Below are 15,018 nucleotides of genomic sequence, written 5' to 3' on the forward strand. Positions count from 1 at the left end.
AAGGTGTCACAGAAGACACATCCCATGATGGGTAAAAGCAAAGATCTGTCTCAAGACCTTTGCAACCTAATTGTTGCAAAACACAATGATGCATTGGTTATAGGTGCATTTCTAAGCTTCTGATTGAAAATGAAGCTGCTAGAATGACCCAGCCAATCACCTGACTTAAATCCCATTGAAAATCTATGGAAAGAACTGAAGATCACGATTCATAGAAGAGGCCCACGGAACCTTCAAGATTTGAAGACTGTTTGTGTGGAGGAATGGGCCAAAATCACACCAGATCAAAGCATGCGACTAGTTCCTCCAGACAGGAGGCGTCTTGAAGCTGTCATTACCAACAAAGGCTTTTGTACAAAGTATTGAATAAATATCAGTAAGCGTGTTCAATACTTTTTCACTGTGTCATTTCACATTAATACACAAAACTTTATTTCTGAACTTCTTTGTATGTATGTATTACTTGGGTTGTTAACAACATCTGGTGAAAATGTCATGTTAATAGCTAAATGGTGACGTGTTCAATACTTATTTCACCCGCTGTAATTTGGTCCGTCTAAAGAGGCTTGATCACAGGCAGAGTTCAGTCAATATCTATATTTACATTTCAAAACAGGCCTCAAACTGAGTCAGCCATCATGCTCATTGGGGGGGGTTGTGTTGGTCACTGACTACTGCTCTAACCAGGATGATGAAATAAAATCTGTCTTGACTCAACATTAAGTGGAAATAAATACAAAGCAGGTAGGTTCTGAAAGAACATAACGATATGTTTAACATGAACACAAGCACCATGATGCCACTGCAGTGGTGCAGTTGTTTACGTCAGTTTAATTGTTGTTGGTTCTCTAATCAGAGTCAATTGCGAATAGCACTGAAGATATTGCAGGCTTCGCCGTACACATTAACATGACCACTAGGTTGTCTCTTTTTTAAGTGAGGCTTCGAAGGATGAGCCACAGGGAGACCTTTTCTCTGAGATAATTTACTCTGTCCGCAATACTGATGGTTGTTTGGACGCTAAATGCTGTTCTGGCCTTATCTTTTTTAACCCACACGGTGTGCAGCTTTGCCTAAGATTTAAAATCAACTTGGCTCATGAACCTCAAAGAATATGACTCTCCTGACAAATGAAAACAAAGGAAGGCAAAAGCAACTGACAATTTTATTTGTGATTGAAGAAACTGTGCGTCCGTCCTTTGTTTGAAGCAATAGAGCTTCAAATCAATTCCCTTCATAGCACTAATCCAGAGAATTTAAATAAGAGGCCCAGCTCAGATGGACCACTCCGACCTTAATTACGCCTTTATCAGCTCCGGGATTCCGATACCTCCCCGTGCACGCGTATGAACGTCGGGGGCGCGCTTGCTTCCACGGCATCCTATACTTCATCAAAATTGCAAACTGATACCCCCCAGAAGCTACGCAGGATGTGTGGCAACTGGACGCAACGCACTTTCTGAATCCGCTTCCGGGCGTGCCGACGACACCGATGCTGGTGCCCACGGACCGATCGCAGGGTTTTTACCCGAGCAGCACTCAATGGTAGCAGCTGAGGGGCGAGTGCGGAGCGAGGGTTGCCAGACCCGGAGGATTTCTCACGGCTCGCGGACTAGAATGCTGTTATATAGGTATCCCCATGAACGGATGACAGCCCCCAGAACAAACCGACACTGAAAACTTTCAGCTCCGAATTTGACGCGGAGCTGGAATTGAGATTTTTCTTTCTTTCTTTACGAGCGGGCATCGTTGCAGGTGCAAACTGTGGGCCAAGCGTTACTGAAATGAGTAGCTCGGCGCTGACGCGTTTCGTTGTGCCACAGAACCCCGCATTGGCAGATGCCATTTTACTCTGCGTTATCCCAGCGTCCGGAATTCCAACATACTGGGCCTGTTCGGCAAGCAGAAGTTCGTGAGGCAGTGGCAAACAAGCGGGTGCAATGACAAGCTACGCTGTCGAAGGCATGGTGTGCCATTCGTGCTAAAAGCTTATGGGCCCTGCGTACTAAAGCTCCCGGCTTTTCCACTTGGAGAGGTTTGCGGCTGGGAAACTTCGCACTGGCTGTCGCTTTCACATCTGGACCGCCTGACTACTGTCATCTGCGGCCTGTTCCGACTGTGCACTCCACGAACTTGTATGTGTAAGGGGTAATCAGATCGCCTCGGGTGGTGTCGTGTTAAGGCAAAAAAAAGGGGTGAATATTTGGCTTGGACTTGACGTTATCGGTGATCCAAAGGAACACCGTAGTCCAAAGCTGGACTGGCATACCGCTCGAGGAAAAAACGCTTATCCAGCTATGGATTTTGCGTAGCAAAGTCACGCATTTTTAAAGGCACGGCTAGGGTGACATTGCAGTCTTCTCAACACATCGGTTATTTCGTCGTCCGACAAAAAAAAAAGAGAGTGAAAGTGGAGTGTTGTCCGTCCTACGTATCCGCGCAGTGGGATTTCTGCGTCTGGTCGGCGTCCCCCCCCCACCCTTCCGCGGTGACGGTTATGGGTCGGAAGCGGTGTGTCGGTGCAGATTGTTCCAAGATGGCGGCCGGGTGCTGCGGGGTGAAGAAGCAGAAACTGTCGGGATCGCCTGGGTCGGGGTGTCCCGGCGGGATGGGGGCGGCAAACGGGGTGGCAGGAACCGGGCACTGTGGCTCGGAGTTGGGGATTGGCTCCTCTGCCACCGTTGCAACAGCGGCGAACATGAGCAGAGCCAACGGCCTGGGGGGACCTGGGGGTAACGTTAGCAGCAGCAGCAGCAGCAGCAGCAGTAGTGGTAGCAGCAGCGGCACAAACGCTCTCTCCCTATCCCCGGCCGGTTACTCTTCATCCGGCCTCTCCCCGAATCTCAGCTCGGGACCTGGTTCGGGAGGTGGCGGCAGAAAGATGGTCGTCTCGGCGGAGATGTGCTGCTTCTGTTTTGACGTGCTTTATTGCCATCTGTACGGATACCAACCCCCGAGAACACCCAGGTTTACAAATGATCCCTAGTGAGTATTTTTGTCTTTTGTTGTTTAGTTGCATGTCAAAGCTTATTTGTTTAATCCATAAAACTATTTATTTTGCGGCACACCCGAAGGGATTGCCTCTGGGAGCTGCTTCGGTGTTAGGGGCACCAACTGTCACATCGAAATAACACTAACTTTTAATGAATTTCATGTGAAAAGCTCGCGATCATGGCTTAATTTGGCTAAGTTGGAATTTGGGCCCAGTCGGCATTGGGCCGCGGCAGCACCATGCTAACGTTAATAAACGAAACGGAATGAAATGTTTTATCTATGTCAACTATCCCTAAATGTAAAAAAACGATGTACATTCCCGTTTCCCGTCACTAATGATCCTAGCGAAAATAAATCATTTGGAAAAACTGTCTAACTCGAGAAAACACTGGGTAGCGTTAAGCCACTAATGATAGCTATGCTAGCTGGCCAATAACATTTAACGTTAAGCTAAAGAACGGTTGTAACAAGGCAAATAGATTTCTTGGTTCAATTTGATGAGGTATGCCCTTTGGCATATAACAATAAAACTACTAAAAGGTCATAAAGCTACATTACAAATCGTAATCTTTAATCTTGCCCGCCATGAACTCTCGATTGCCACATAACATGGTTAGCCCTGTTAGCTACAAGCTACATTAGCTTAGCAACAAAAAACCGAGGGGCTTACGAAAACGTGAATTAATTGAACACGTTATATGTCTTCGAAGTCTCCCCCCTGTATCAGAGTTAGATAGCTGGTCATACAACTTCCTCGGTTTAGTCAGGTAGCGTCAAGCGTGATGTCGAATTAAGGGACATAACGTTAACCAACTTTAGCTCAGAACAACAAAGAGAATGTCATTTCTAACGTTAATAGCGTCAAGCAGCCCAAGCATTCCTTTACCAACCTTTAACCAATTAACTGCTCACCTTAAATATTAAACAAACAAGCACAAATAGTAGTAAATGTGTTAAATTTGGTGGAAATTGTTTTTTTTTTTTAATGTGCATATTAATACTTAACGTTATATCCATACACGTGTATGTTTCCTGCCCGTAACCGCACTCCTGCGCCCTCCATCGAAACATTTTGACCCCACCTTAGTGGAGCGGTGTAATGTGATAGCAAATGACTTTGCAGGCATTTTATTTGCATCGCGAGCCGCTGGAGGGATTGCAACTACAGTGCAACATTACAATTCAAGCATGGTGGGGTGAATGTTTATTTCTTCTGTGATTTAACACATAAATAAGAGGTACTCCTTCACTTCAGCACGCTGGCACTGAAGAAAAATGTTTTGTACATTTCAGTTGTTTGTGTTGTATTTATGGACTGTTCCAACACTCTCAGGGTGTTTGCAGGTAACGTTAATCATTATATATTATTTGCAATAATCCCTCTGTATATCTGCATATGTCAAGTACTATAACCATATCAGAAAAAAAACATGTAGTTAAGTACGACATTATCATTATTATTATTATTATTAACCTCAGTTACAATGATCCCGAAATAATAAAACAAGCAAAATACGTTAACGTATAACTGAAGCATGTTAGTTTACATGTGATCAGCCATATAACGTTATATTAAGTACTAAATGAAAACTGACAACTGTGAGCTTTTAAAAAAAAATGTCTTCCTGATTATACCTCAATTTGCACACCCACACACAGTCGTGTCAGTTTTTCCCCTCTATCAGAGATAGAGAAACTGACTGTATGATAACCTTGTATGTTGACTCTTTTGAGGAAAATCCAACACATTTCAACCTTTAATCATTTGAGTTATCACACTAACCTCTATTTGGAACCTTAACATTACCTCCAGAAAATCCTGGAATAAAGGCTTTTCACATTCAAATATGACATTCAATACTGAAAGGGATGAGGCAAACATCAAACAATGAATTGACATGTCCACCAATTCTAGAGGAGGGGGGGGGGACAAATTTCATCCCCAATTTGAAAACACTCAAATATTGCATCATACCCTAGGTCCGGGACATGTGGAAACCTTCATACAGGACTTGGGGAATTGTATTAATTTATTTAAAAGGCACACCTAAAACTTTAGATCTGGTCATGCAATATTCTACTTCCCAACATCCATTGTCTGTCTCTGTCTACAATCTGGATTTGACTGTAACAATCACCCTATAGTTTCCACGGTCTAAAGCAACCCGATCATGACTAGGCTCATGATGTCAAAACTCGTGTAATTTTGTGAAACTTACAAATAATGCTCTATGGCTTCCTTGACATGTCCTATTTTGAGGGGCCAATTATTGAAATGCTCGGAACCACTACAGCCTTTGACGTGCTCTGCAAAGTAAGCCAGAGAAAATGTCGGGGCCCCAAATCCTAAACATGTTGTGATGTTTTTAGCAATAAGTTCTTGTAAATTGCAAGTTGTAACGTTAAAGGCATTGCAAAGGATAACCATAAGTGGTGTGCATTTCTGTTGTTTCGACCGGCTGTTGTTGGTCTTCAGTAAAATACCTGAAACCTGTGGCTCAATATATGCGCAAAGGTAGCTACTTCAAGGAGCACCAAGACATTTTTAAACTACAAGAAGACCAGCTGCTGCAGGTACGTGAGCATATCTAGTACGCTAATTTAGCTAGCTTTCTTTGCTTGAAAGGTTGTTGGATTAGATGCATCCAATGTAGTCTCTTGTTGGGTAACTATTTTGTATCTATGTTTATATATTCGGCTGAAGTTGCATTACTTTAATAAGCTAAACAAAGTAAAGAAATTGCATTAGAAAGTAAAAAATTAGTTAAACATGCTACTTGTGAATACATGTTATCTCATCCATTGTGCTGCCACTGGCGTTTGCCAACAACACCAGAAGACAACAGCGTTTCCTTTTGGAGGAGAAGGGGGAAATGTTCCAGGAAAGGTATAATGAAGCAACAGCACAGTTATCATGCACAGGTTCTCTGAGGAACCGCTGGGTGAAACTAGTAAGACGTCTGTTAGACGCCGCATTGTGTTTCATGAGACTATTTGCACCAATTTCCTGCTTGTAGCTGTACATTCTTTTCCTTTTGTAATTTACTTTAACATTTTCTTTTTTATTACTGGAATTTTAAGTCAGAAAGCAAAATTTCATTTTTTGTAAAACTGGTTTCATATGTGAAGAAGCTAAAAATAAAATTCAAGCTATGTTCAAAGAGAAAATGTCTCATGTATGTTTCTTTTTTTGTAAAAATTGGACTTTCAAAGCCTTTTTTAAAATCAGTATTGGAGTTCTAGCTGAAGAATTAATCTAATCACATCCCATCTTGCAAGACAGTGTTGAAGTTAGAAGTATTTGTACTGGTATTGAACATTTCTTTACCGAGGAAACACTCTTAAGCTTTCTCTTTTCTCTTTAAAAGGTTTCATGTTCATTAATAAAGGAAGACTTATTGAAAATGCAGATGCTCGATAACAGTCTATTTTTGACAACAAAAGTAGGAGCAAAGTCTGCGCTTGTAATGAGTCACTGAGTTTGGAAGGAGACGTGAAAACCCTTGTTTCTGATGAATAGCTATCCAATCCGTTACCAAAGAATTAAATCAGTGATGTGAGTAACACAGGCTGAATTAAAGCCTGAAATATGAAGGTGTTGAACTCAATCTGAGGTTAACTTATGCTCATTTTAAGGGTGTCCCAATATCTTTCCGCAGTGAATGATCAAAGATCACAAGATCTTTCATTTACTGCTCAGTAACCCGGTAGAAGCATATGATCTGAAGCATCACTAAAACACTCACCACAATACACAATAATTGCAGTGCTCCGGCAGAAAGTACAGTGAAACGTAAAAGACACATTAGATTGCATTGAAGTAGGAGCTGTTATGCTGCTTGTGTAAACTGTTAAAAGAAAAACTGCCACTGCTCCACCAGACATGCGTGTAATAGACATTAGTTGTTCAAACCCAAATGCTAAACCTCCTGACTGGTTTTTCATTTACTCCTCGGGAGAGCCGTTGGGTTATATCAATTATATATGGGGTTAATCATTGTCACTTATCAATTTATTCATCTAGTGATACATTTTTTTAATTTAAGATCTGCTCATGTCCAAATATTATTTGATTCAAACGCTAGGCCTATTTAAATGCTATTTTGGAAGCAGTTGCAAAATGAAGTTGTAATCCCTATTTGTGAAAGATCCAAAGTTACTCCTTTTTAAATGAACATATCATGGTTGGACGGATGGCCAGGCCCCAGTAACAAAGCTTGCAGTCTTTGACTGAAACTAATCCATCTGAGCGTAGAAGACAATTGTGCCTATTCTACCAAATGTGAACCGCAGCTGTGGCCTACGACACCATAATTAACCGATATGTGCTCCTAACCAACCTTTTGAGTCCTACAGGAATGTAGAAAGGATGTGCACATTGTGAATTGTTCATCTGCTTAAACATGGTCCCTTGTTGTTTTTCAGCCCGCTGTTTGTCACATGGAAAATAGGCAGAGACAAGCGGTTGAGGGGTTGTATAGGTACATTTTCTGCCATGAATCTGCACTCAGGACTCAGGGAGTACACCCTTACCAGGTAAGCAACGATGCATAGTCACCTTTCTATGTTTCAAAGCTGTAGACCAATTGCTGCAAAGGTACAAAAGTCAAGTAAATCTAAGTGAACAACAAGCATGTTAGAATCTAGAGCCCCAACAGTGGGGACTTTGTAGCAACAGTAGTAAATAACGCCCAGAACGTATGGTTGGCTTGTGCATGAGTGCAAAAAACAAAACACAATTTCTGTTTTCTTATAGTATTTACTTTTGTTCTGTTTCATTCATGTAGCCCGCTGTTACGCTGTGTGGAGTGCGTTTCTCCATTGATCCCAGGTCCTGGGGCTTCAAAAAATATTCAAAAGTTATTAATGTCTTTAAGTAGGTTTTTCCATTAACAATTTTCCATTGACATATATTTGTTTGAAAAAATGGATTAAGTTTACTGTCTGTGTAAGCACTTTCTTTACTAGTTAGACAAACTGCAGTCACAGTATGCTAGCAACACAAACTTGTTATCAACACGGATGTGATGTAGAAGATACCAAAATAGTTTTGCCTCCATGGCCTGGCACTCATGGGATCAAAAGGACAGACAGTGACGCAGAGGAAACGTATTGACATCTCAACTATAACTGTAATGTATGGACTGTTGTAAACCTGTTTCTAATGTAAAGCTGTGATAATAAAGAGTCCTTGTGTAGTTGTATTTGGGAGGACCAGACAAACACAGGAACACAGGTTAAACCCACGTTGGTGGTTCATCCGGCTGGTGGGTTAAACGCCGTTTGAGCACCTTTTGGCTACGGTGGTTTTTAAACAGATCTACTTACTGATATTTACATTAAGCAAATGGGAGAGGAGGAGAGTGCCTGCAGTGTACACACATGGTCATCTGTAATGAGCTTGGGTGGAATTTCTTCACTTGCATTTTTGACCAGAGGGCAGACACTGCGTACAAATATACACATTACAGACGGCCCAGAGTAGAAAAAGTAAATCAACGTTGTAAGTGCTTTGCGTTGTCGCGCCAGTGGACCTCTTGTAAGGGTGTTTTCTTTGTGCTTCTGTGCCTGCAGTGCCCTTAAAGACAGCCGCTTCCCCCCTATGACAAGGGATGAGCTGCCTCGCCTCTTCTGCTCAGTGTCTCTGCTCACCAACTTTGAAGACGTTGGTGATTACCTTGACTGGGAGGTAAGAGAGACATGGTTTGTAAACAAAAAAATAATCATTTGCCTTTTATAACTGTCGTGCTTCAATGCTCGCTCTTTCTGCAATTAATACACATCAGCTCCTCCACTGTGGCTTATTCCAAAAATAAAGCTAAACTTGAATTTTAATCATGCTTTGACCTATTAGAACAGCTACAAATGATTGTTCCTTTTACAACTTTTACATAGTATTTCCTTCTTGAATTGTAGGTGGGTGTTCACGGTATTAGGATAGAGTTTTTCAATGAAAAAGGATCAAAGCGTACCGCCACCTACCTACCAGAGGTTGCAAAGGAGCAAGGTAAGATCCATTTGTTTCCCTTTTAGCATTTCATCCTAATATGCGCTTTAAGAAAACATTACTTGTTCATTATTAGGAAAGTGTAATGACGATTAAACTCTTATTTTACAAAGGTTGGGACCATATTCAAACCATAGATTCCTTACTACGAAAGGGAGGTTACAAAGCTCCCATCACAAACGACTTCAGGAAGACCATTAAGTTAACCAGGTAAGATTGCATTTATTGTCGGTTTACTGTGTCACTTTACCGTATGCATTTATTAGGAACACTGTCCCCAAATATAGGACCGTGAGATTCTCCTGATTAATGCTTTATAAGTAAATTACTTATTACTGAACACAACATTGTCCGTATTTAGTTTATCTTCTGGCCTGTAAAGGGCACACAAGTCAAGTTCTGGGGATTACTTCCTAATACAGTACCAGCTAAACACACAAAATGTTTCCAACCCTTTGACTGGTACTATATGATATATTAAGCATTATAATACTTTTTATGGCTCCAGAGGGAGTTGTGTAAAATCTGATCAAATGGACTTAAGTGATGTCATTTGAGGCAGTTGGAGCTGAAGAAGAAAATGGTGTGCTTTTGAAGTTAGGAAGAAGTGACCATAACAGACCCCTGCTGCCCGCTAGAGTAACTCACCTTAAATAAATTGTTCTTGGATCAGTAGCATTGTGGGTAATGTAAGGGACAAGGAAGAACGTATGGAATTGAAAAGATGATCTCTGTGCTTTTGCTGCATCAATTTCAAGTTAAAAAAAAACTTTCCAATGTGAAACAAATGATGTGGAATATGTGTAGTGCTTGGTGGGAGGTAGAAATGAACGTGTTTGTGATTTTGACTGAAGTCCAAAGCCCGGAATTAACTTGTCTGTGCTACCAGGGTCACAGCCGGGCCTGTGTTTCGCTGCGGGCGGCGGCTTTCCTTCCATTAAGGTCAGCCCGCCTTCACCAACACATGTTGTCTTATCCCCAGGTACCGTAGCGAGAAGATAACAATGGGTTATGCAGAGTACATCGCCCACCGCCAGCACCATCACTACCAGAATGGCATTGGGCACCCTCTACCACCCTACAACCATTATTCCTGACAGCGAGCCGCATGACCAATCATTGGACCTCTCTGCGGACCTTTTCCCAGGAGAGCCAGCCCCCTCCTGGTCTAGCTATTTCTACTACTGTACCATTTTATGATGATAGTTTCCGTTGCCATGCTGGCCGTCTCCCAGACGTTGACATGGCAACGGGTGGCAACGAAACATCATTATGGCAAGAAATCCACATTTCTTTTTCATTGCCTGGGGTTAAGTTTTTGCAGCTTATGTATACCAATATTTAAAATGCACCCCTATCAATAACATTTCTGAAAATTTAACTGCTATTGGATTCTTTTCAGCAAACCTAATCAGGTGTTTGCTTCTGTGGATGGAAGAAAGTCTTTTTCAGTGGATTAATCTTGCACATTGTTTAAAAGCTTTGCTACAATATTACATTATCTATAAAAAAAAAACATTCTTTCCTTTTTTTTCTCTTTATATTATTATCCAGACATCTATGCCATGTAGCAAGGCAACTGCAGTTCTCAAAGGCTGTGTCGATTTCTATCCTGACTCGTCTCAAAAAACGGAAAAAAAAAAATACAGATTGACTTATGGGCTTTGTAAACTGTAGTGTTGTAGTTGGAACTATATATCGGGATCTGTATACTCCAAAGTGTAGATTGTGATGCCCGTTGATGGTAGTGTGTATTCTTTGAGCTCCCAATGGTGTGTGTGTGTGTGTGTGTGTGTGTCTCTGTGTGTGGATATAGATATTGGTGTGCCACAAGATGAATTACAATTTGGATTTTACCTAAAGATTCCCCACAGAGATTTTGTGAAAATCTCCCCTTTAGTATTTGAAGTGTTTTGTGGTGGAACCTGTACACATCAAATCGAGTTTGTTTTGGCTAGAGCTGTCAGCCAAGTTCCCTCTTTTTTAGTTTTACCTTTTTAAATGTAATTTAGTTTGTGGAGGAAGCCATTTTGTCTGTGGATAATCAGGGCAGCGGTTCAGGGGTTAAAATGGGCTTCAAGTGGGTCTGACTGGAGAAGGTGAGCAGGCACAACAGCAAGTTGCTAGAAGAAGAAGAAGAAAAAAAAATAGTTTGCAGTGCTTTCAATTTGAATTGACTTTCTGAGTTTACCTGCAGGGAGTCACTTGATAGGGAAATGCTAAAGCCACTAAAAGCCATATTCTCTTTCTATTCCACACGTTGTAACAGCGGTCTGTTTGGCTTGAAGCGCGTGCGTTGGGCACCACTTGGTGACCCACTTTTAATACATAAGTCTTCCCTCTTTGAATGCAAACTCCAAAAACACCAGCCAGCCTCGGGACGAGGCGGCATCGCTGAACACTAGAGTCGGATGCCTTGCCGAATCGCCATGGAAACCTTGTCTAGCCTCTTCGGATCCTAGCCAACCACCTGTCACTCGCTCAAAGAGGGTTCAAGTTGCCGTTTTTGTTTCCGTTTGTCCGCGTCATCGTGCTGTCGGGAGTTCAGTCAGCCCCCCCGCCGCTCAGCGGGACCCCGTCGGTCTGGCAGAAGTCCGAGAGAACCCAGTAAAAAGCAGAATCCAGGCGCGGGGCCCGTCGGCCTGCAGTCACAAAGCCTGGGCTTTATGTCGGGACGCTAGAAGCCATTTTCTTTTCATCCCAACAGTCCCCCACCTGTGGGGAGTGTCACACGCACACGGCCGATCAGAGACCCCTCAAACCCCAAGGTCTGAACTGTCGGATCAGCGTGAGCCGCTTTGGTTCTGCTCGCCGGACGGATTTAAGAGGTCCTCGTGACGTGACATCTTTCTTCGTAACAGCCTTTACTAACTGACAGGTTATTTTATTTGTTATGCAAAATGTCAAGGGCTTTTGGAACTCCATCCACAGTAAACTGAAACAACCCAGATTTAAGTTGTGTTGCCTTAAACGAATGATCTAGTAAATGGTGGACCTGTAGATGCCAGTTTGACTGCTCCCCTCCTCCCGCCCCATCATCACACACCACAGTGTAGGAACGGGCCTCGGCTTTTGTTTTTGTCACCAGAATGCTCCAGAAGGCCTCCTTAGACATTTGGGGGTTCCTTGTCCTGCAGTCGCCTGTTTGCTCACGTCGTACCCAGCTGCTGGCCCTCAATTCTTTCGTTTTTTGAAAGCCCCACATGAACACATTCTCTTAAAATAATGTCGGGCGCTGTGGTGTCGTCGCCCTTAAATGTTCCGTCTTGAAAGACGGCATCATGCCTCATCTGATGTGCGCCTTCGCGATGAACACACTACAACAAAAGAGGAGCAGTCAGGCATTCATTTCCCGGTCCAGTTAGCACAGCACAACATGAATTCTTCTGCTGCAAAACCAAATTGACCATGCTCTTTTACATATAGTATGTCTTTGTATACACATGCAATGTATTTATTTGCATGTATGTATGAGTATGAGACCTATGGTTTTATCCATGAAATGCTTGATCTATGGCTTAGACGCTCTTTTTAACCATTAAGAGATTCAAAAGACAAATATGGTGCTATCGGACCTCATATTGGGGTGGTCACAGTTGGTGACTGGTCATGCGGACTCATTGATCATATCACACTTAAAGATGCTGCATGTACGATTTTCTCCTCGGGGGTGTTGCTGGGAATTGACTTGTGACGGCGCCGATAGAACCGGTCGCCCCAACGCTGGGCCCCTTTCAGAGCCACATTCTAGCGTATGAAGAAGGAAACGCTCCCTGCAGCAAACACCTCATCGGGGCTACGGAATGTACTGTTCATGTCGCCAGTGACATGTTTAGAGAAAATCCTACATGTGTTACATTTTACTATCCTTGATATATGCAGATCTGTTCAACAGGTGTTTTGTGTGTGTTTTTTTTTTTTTTTTTAATGCCCCCCCCCCCCCCCCTACCAGTGCAAGTCAACACCCCTGCAGGGTTTGAAAGGACACGAAGTCACATGTAGCCTCCCCGCCCCTCGATCCCACCCCAACCTCATGGCTGGGTCGCTCACGGTGCGGCGCGTGTCGTTTTGCTCGATGGCGGCAGCAGCAGGGGCCGTTTTCGCTGCTCCGAGATGAGAAGAAGAAGAAGCCTTCCGTTTTTCGTTTAGCCGCTCCATTGTGGCGACCTCGCTGAGGGCACGGTTTGATTGGGTCGATGAGCGAAAAGATCCCACCGCAGAACCTCTCCCAGCCTCTTGAGCTGCGCCGAAGGTGAGCACCTCCTGCAACGGGATGCAGAAGAGCAAACGGTCCCCCTTTAGGTAGTGATTTTAACTGTTTCAACGCATTGATACCTCATGGGACAGTGTGGAGCGACGTCCGTAGTTTCTTTGTAGCAGATGGAGATTTGGTTCCATACCAGGGTGAGAGTTCAGCCTCAGCATTCCTCGTGTGGTCCTTCTCATATTTAGTGGAATGCTCGTGTTCCCTTCGTATGTTGGGACTGAACCAAAGATGCCAGCGTTCGTGCCCCACGTGCTGCGCTTCAGGCCTGGCTTCCTGTCCTTCCACCCCCTGCAATTGACGAAAGGTTTTTTGTTATTGAGCAACCCAATTTTTTTCAATGAATTTTTATTGAGTCTATCTCTGAAGCCGTACATGGAATCAATGAGTTAAAAAAACAAAAAAACATTGTGGTCACGGTAGTTTTGTTTATTATTATTAGTTGTACTAGGATTTAGTGTTACAATAATTTACAAAAATGAAAATCCCATGGTGTGCCTCCTAGCTTTATGGGTTTCTAAATGTTTTTTCCCTAAAGACCAGCAGTTATACTTTGTATAAAAGATGGATTCCTTATTTTTTATGCCATTAAAGATGAAAAAGCCTGTTTTCTTTACTCTGGACCCATTAGCTGCACTGGTGTATAATCACACTGATGGATGAATAAAAACAAATAAAACATAAAAAATAATTTAATGACAAATGAAATAAGAACTACAATAAACTTGTGTTTGAAGCTTTTATTAAAAAAGAAAAAAAAACAACTAAAGAAAATGACTGTTTTTGTACATCAAAATAAATTCTTTTCAAAAGAAGTTTTTGGGTCTAGTTTCAAAATTATTGAATGGTTTTCTGAAATTTTGAGACACTGACTTCTAAGATGTGTCACTGTACAAAATAACTTTGTTGCTGTGGCTCGATGAGCTGGGAGGGTTGTCTGGTTTAAGTCTTCATACCAATTAAAAAATTTTTTTTTGAATTTGATCTTTTTCTCATTCATTGAAAAATGTTGACGGAATAATACGAACTTAAACTCAATCCCCGTAGAGCTCGACCCCTTCTCCTTTCCTGGAATTGAATTGCTGTTGGTGTGACTATTTGAAATGGGCATTTATTAAGATAGTATGATTCCAAAAGAAAAATAAATACACAAAATAAGTGTTGGGAGTGTTGAGAGACTATATATAGATGGGTTATCTGAGTAAGCAATGGCTGTGAAGATAATGTAGTTTTAAACATTATTACCTTTTCTTTTTTTAAACATTTATTCAATAAAAAAAAATATCGACAGAAGAGAAAACGTGTCATTCTGTTTTATTTCAGCAAACATGCCTACAGGTAAGTGCCGTGTTTTTGTATTTTCTCAAAATGTGAAAGCTTTGGTGGATGGGTAATGAACCAGTTTTCAGTTTTCTTTCTAGAAAATGGTTCCAGTAAGAACGTGTTTAAACGGACTCTTTACGTCCATTAAAGTCTTGCTGCCACGGATTGCTTGCGTGCTTTGTTGTACATTGTTGTTCAAATTCCTTTTCTACAATTAAGCTCCATGACTCCGGCTGTCACACTCTTGCTGCTGTGGGCCAAACGGCGATTGTCTTGCCTCAAACAAGCTGGGCAACATTTTTTTTCAAACCTGTGGTATAAACCCAACAAGGGAGCTCTTGGCTACAGCTTGTGACTAAAGGCTCCCTAAAATGAATTTTATAGAGTACATAATTTTACTTTTTCCGAACGAAAGTCAACCCTGTATTCT

General features: G+C 42.2%; 1 protein-coding gene across 2 annotated transcripts; it reads left to right on the forward strand.

The window, feature by feature from the left end:
- Positions 1-1,429: 1,429 nt before the first annotated feature.
- ammecr1 (AMMECR nuclear protein 1) lies at positions 1,430-14,080 on the forward strand. Of its 2 annotated transcripts, XM_037468085.2 has the most exons (6): positions 1,432-2,985; positions 7,420-7,530; positions 8,569-8,683; positions 8,911-9,001; positions 9,115-9,211; positions 9,984-14,080. In XM_037468085.2, exons 1-6 carry the CDS (start codon positions 2,498-2,500, stop codon positions 10,096-10,098), a joined length of 1,017 nt encoding a protein of 338 aa, XP_037323982.1. In that variant the 5' UTR covers positions 1,432-2,497; the 3' UTR covers positions 10,099-14,080. The 2 variants fall into 2 exon arrangements, with proteins under 2 accessions (XP_037323983.1, XP_037323982.1); XM_037468086.2 differs by lacking the exon at positions 7,420-7,530 and having other exon boundaries at positions 1,430-2,985.
- The last annotated feature ends 938 nt before the right edge of the window (positions 14,081-15,018 follow it).

This window comes from Pungitius pungitius, chromosome 16 (genome assembly GCF_949316345.1).
Source record: "Pungitius pungitius chromosome 16, fPunPun2.1, whole genome shotgun sequence".
Lineage (NCBI taxonomy): Eukaryota > Metazoa > Chordata > Actinopteri > Perciformes > Gasterosteidae > Pungitius > Pungitius pungitius.

Coding starts and splice junctions, on each gene's coding strand:
- ammecr1 (XM_037468085.2), top strand. CDS start 2,498: ATGGGTCGGAAGCGGTGTGTCGGTGCAGATTGTTCCAAGATGGCGGCC. Junction 8,684..8,910: donor GTGATTACCTTGACTGGGAG/GTAAGAGAGACA, acceptor CTTGAATTGTAG/GTGGGTGTTCACGGTATTAG. Junction 9,212..9,983: donor AAGACCATTAAGTTAACCAG/GTAAGATTGCAT, acceptor TCTTATCCCCAG/GTACCGTAGCGAGAAGATAA.